Source organism: Triticum urartu, chromosome 6A, assembly GCF_056163025.1.
Source record: "Triticum urartu cultivar PI428250 chromosome 6A, HENAU_Tu73, whole genome shotgun sequence".
NCBI lineage: Eukaryota > Viridiplantae > Streptophyta > Magnoliopsida > Poales > Poaceae > Triticum > Triticum urartu.
Genome location: NC_141878.1, coordinates 323,886,537 through 323,890,320, shown reverse-complemented (window position 1 = coordinate 323,890,320; position 3,784 = coordinate 323,886,537). Strand labels below are relative to the sequence as shown.

The window sequence follows — 3,784 nt, the reverse complement described above, 5'->3', positions numbered from 1 at the left end:
ATATAAAAGCATGATGCAAAATGGACGGGTATAAGATATAAGAAGTAGTGATAAATATAAGTATAAAATAAATATGTTATATATATCATATATATATATATAATATATATATAAGAGTAGAGAACACAGTAGAGATAGCAGAGACGTTGGGAAAGGATACCGCGTGCGGGGGAAAAAGCGGCCAGGCGTGCGCTAGTTTTGGCGTGGGGCATGTGGCGCGCTCTATATAATCCAACGACCTCCCACCACTCTGTGCCTCGCCACCGCTCTCTCTCCACTCTTCCTCGCCTCGCCGCACCACCATGCCGTCGCGCCACTGGGAAACTTGGGGCTACCACGGCATCCGCGTGTGCCCCTCCGGCGGCTTCTCTGCCGAGATCCGGTTCCGCGAGGAGCGCCTCGGCCTTGGCACTTTCGACACCGCCCACCAGGCCGCCCGCGTGTATGACGCGGCGGCATGGCGCCTCCGGCAACCTGTAGGGGGATGAACTTCCCTAACGTGCCGATCCAGGAGCGGGCGCAGGAGCTCGCGCCTTCGCCACGGCTTATCATCGATGAGTATCGTTGAGACAACTGGAGGTGGTAGCACCGTCTTGGCATCGCCAAGATGGACGACGAAGCCATGGCGTTGCGGCGCCAATGCTTCTCGCAGGACATCATCAACGAGCGCGAGTTCTACGCGCAAAGGAGGGTGGAGAGGGAGATGAGGAAGGCGGGGTGAGCCGCCTATCGCGAGGACAGGCGTACGCGGAAGGCGGTTGCTCAATTCAACATCAAGCTAGGAGCAGCGTTGCCCTGGGACTGCGACGATGATCGGTATCTTGACGCCTACATTGAGATGTTGGAGGAGGAGATCACCGAGGCAGAGTCGTACTAGGAGGAGTAGTTGAACTATCTATTTTTCTATCTATCTATGATATATCTATGCTAAGAACTATCTATGTATCTATCTATGCCAGTATCGACTCGAGTTGAATGTGTATCGAGTCAGAGTAGAAAGGAGAAAAAAATATAGCATGTCTGCTGGAGCGGCGTGTAACGCCCCGGATGTAACCTACCATATTTGTACTCCAACTCTTGTCATTTTTGGCTCTAAGTTACGACATTCTCTCGTGGTTGGGTTTTGTCTTCATTTTGCATTTTGTTCATGTCATGTATTTCATATCATGTCATCATGTGCATCACATCTGCATATGTGTTCGTCTCATGCATCCGAGCATTTCCCTGTTGTCCGTTTTGTGATCCTACACTCCTATGTCCTCCGGCACTCCCTTTTGCCTCTTTTCGTGTGCGGGTGTTAAAATTTCTCGGAATGGACCGAGATTTGCCAAGTGGCCTTGGTACACCACCGATAGACCGCCTGTTAAGTTTCGTGCCATTTGGAGTTCATTAGACTACAACGGTTAACCGGCGAACCGTAAAGGCCTCGTGTGTGTTGCAGCCCAACACCCCTACAAAGTGGCCCAAAACCCATCCAAACCCCCTCCATCCTCTTGGCCGTTCGATCACGATCGCGTGGCCGAAAACCGCACTCCATTTGGACTCTCCTAGCTCCCTCTACCTATAAATAGACATCCCCTTCGAATTTCACGGTGCAAACCCTAAAAATTCACCCTCTCCGCCGCCGCACGTGTCCGCCGACGCCGGACACGTCCACTGCCGACGCCCGCAGCCAATAGGGGCTTGCCACGTGACCCCGCGCCGCCCCCGTGCCGCCGGCCCGCCCGGGCCCAAGGCCGGCCCCCGCGGCCCGCCTCTCCGCCGCCGCCGCCCGCGTGAGACCGCGCCCGCTCCCGCTCCCGCGTCCCTGTGTCGGCCGCTGCCCTCGCCGCGCCGCCCCGCCCGCCGCCGCCGCACGTCGTCGCCCGGCCGCCGTTCTCCACTGCGCCACCGTGCCCGGCGACCGCGCCCTCGCCGCTCTCCGCCGTCACCGGATCCGGAGTCACTCGCCGGCGAGCTCCGTCCGTCCACTCTGGCCGCCACCCCCTGTCAACTCCAGCGACGTCTCCGGTGATCCTCGATCCGCGTGCCCCGATCCGGATCTGGATCTGAAACCCTAGGTTGACTTTGAAATATCTCTAAGTCTTTTTTATACATCCTGAAGCACTTTTCATTATGCCATAACTCCGCATCCGTAGCTCCGTTTTATACGTGCAATATATCAAAATGTTCATCTGGATGTCATCTTCATTTTGTTCCATTGCACCATGCTTGTTTGACTCCATCTTGATGCCCAAATGTCTATTGCAAGAGTGCTATAAAATGTTAGTTCCTGATTCTTATCAGTTTATGAGCATTTGTCATTTTTGCCATGTTTATTGTGTGCTACATATGAGCATGAGCTCTACTTGCGTTTTGGGCTACGCCATGTCATCTTTACAGGGGTGTATGCCATGTATTTTTGTGATCATTGTGGTGGCTAGCACAACCATGCAAAGTAGCTCTCGTGATGTTGCTGATTTCAGGGACTTATAATTTCACAAAGTCATTTCCCTGGTGTTATTTTTATGCCATGTATTCATGTTGCTATAGAGAGATCCATGGCACTTTTGAGTATGTTCAGTAAGGGTGATTTGGGAATATGGTTATTCTCTATCCATCCATGTCTCTGTTTGCATTTATGGTATGCCCTAGCATGACCCAATCTTGCTCTACTTTTGCTATAAAATGTTCCTGGTAGATTGTTTACATGTTAATCAATTTTGCCAAGGTTGTTGTAGTTGATCCATGCAAGCTATGAGATTGTTCTTACCATTTTTAGCTTCTTGATCATGTATTCTTGATGGGTATATGCTTAGTTTTTCATGCAATGGCTTGTGTTGAGTGCATCGAGCTTGCAAACATGCCTTCAAAATTCTGTCTATGCCATGTCCAGTTTTCTGCCAAGTCTGAATCTGTTAACGAAACTTGCAATGTTTACATGGGTGCCATCATATCTTCTGATACTTTTTGGCTTATGGTCAGTAAGGGACTTTTGTTATATGCTTTGAGTACATTCATGCCATGCCTTGCTTTGCTATGTCCTGTTCCTGTAGAATGTTGTTATCTTGCTCTAAACATTGCTCCCTGATGTTAATTCCTGGCATGTTAGTATTTTCACTAAGTCTGTGATGTTGATATCTTTTGCACTTTTGCCATGCTTGTTTGAACCTGCTATTGTGTGATTTATCCATAGCTCAGTGTTCATCTTTTGTCAAGTATCTTGAGTATATCAGTGCCATGTGCTTGGTTGCTATGTTAGAGTGCAGTAGCTTATTTTCTTGTTGCATTTTAGATGGCATCGTGCTGTTAATCGCAGAATCGTGCCTTTCCTGTTTTGCTTGCCATTTGCAAACCGTGCATCCAATTTCGGTGATCTTTATATCGATTTCGACCGAAATCAACCTATCTTTCTAGCGGCACTCTTGGTTTGCCAAGTTGAGGCCTAGTTCAATCTTTTCCTTCCGGAGCACGCATATGCATTGCATATCACATCCCGCATATCATGCCATGTTTTGCATCATGTTGCTTGCGCATTGCACCGTGGTTGATTGTGTTTCCTTTGCCTGTGTTCTTGCCGTGGGTAGAGCCAGGAGATGAGTTCGTGATCGAGGAACCTGTTGAGTACGCTTATGAGGATCAAGCTTACGTCAACTCGGAGAACTTTGCAGGCAAAATGACCATACCCTTGAAATCACTTCTATCTTTGCTTGCTAGTTGCTCGCTCTATTGCTATGCTGCGATACCTACCACTTGCTATATCATGCCTCCCATATTGCCATGTCAAGCCTCTAACCCACTTTGT

At 49.4% G+C, this 3,784-nt stretch overlaps 1 protein-coding gene across 1 annotated transcript; it reads left to right on the top strand.

Annotated features, from left to right (window-relative positions):
• The first annotated feature begins 302 nt into the window (after positions 1 to 302).
• Positions 303 to 721, top strand: LOC147965138 (ethylene-responsive transcription factor ERF084-like). The gene is made up of 2 exons (XM_087530307.1): positions 303 to 476; positions 587 to 721. The coding sequence occupies exons 1-2, from the start codon at positions 303 to 305 to the stop codon at positions 719 to 721; spliced, it is 309 nt and encodes a 102-aa protein (XP_087386433.1).
• Positions 722 to 3,784: the final 3,063 nt, after the last annotated feature.

What these genes read in the sequence shown, in the direction of transcription:
- LOC147965138 (XM_087530307.1), top strand. Translation starts at nt 303, where the DNA reads ATGCCGTCGCGCCACTGGGAAACTTGGGGCTACCACGGCATCCGCGTG. An exon ending in CATGGCGCCTCCGGCAACCT is followed by an intron (nt 477 to 586) that starts GTAGGGGGATGA and finishes TGGAGGTGGTAG; the next exon opens with CACCGTCTTGGCATCGCCAA.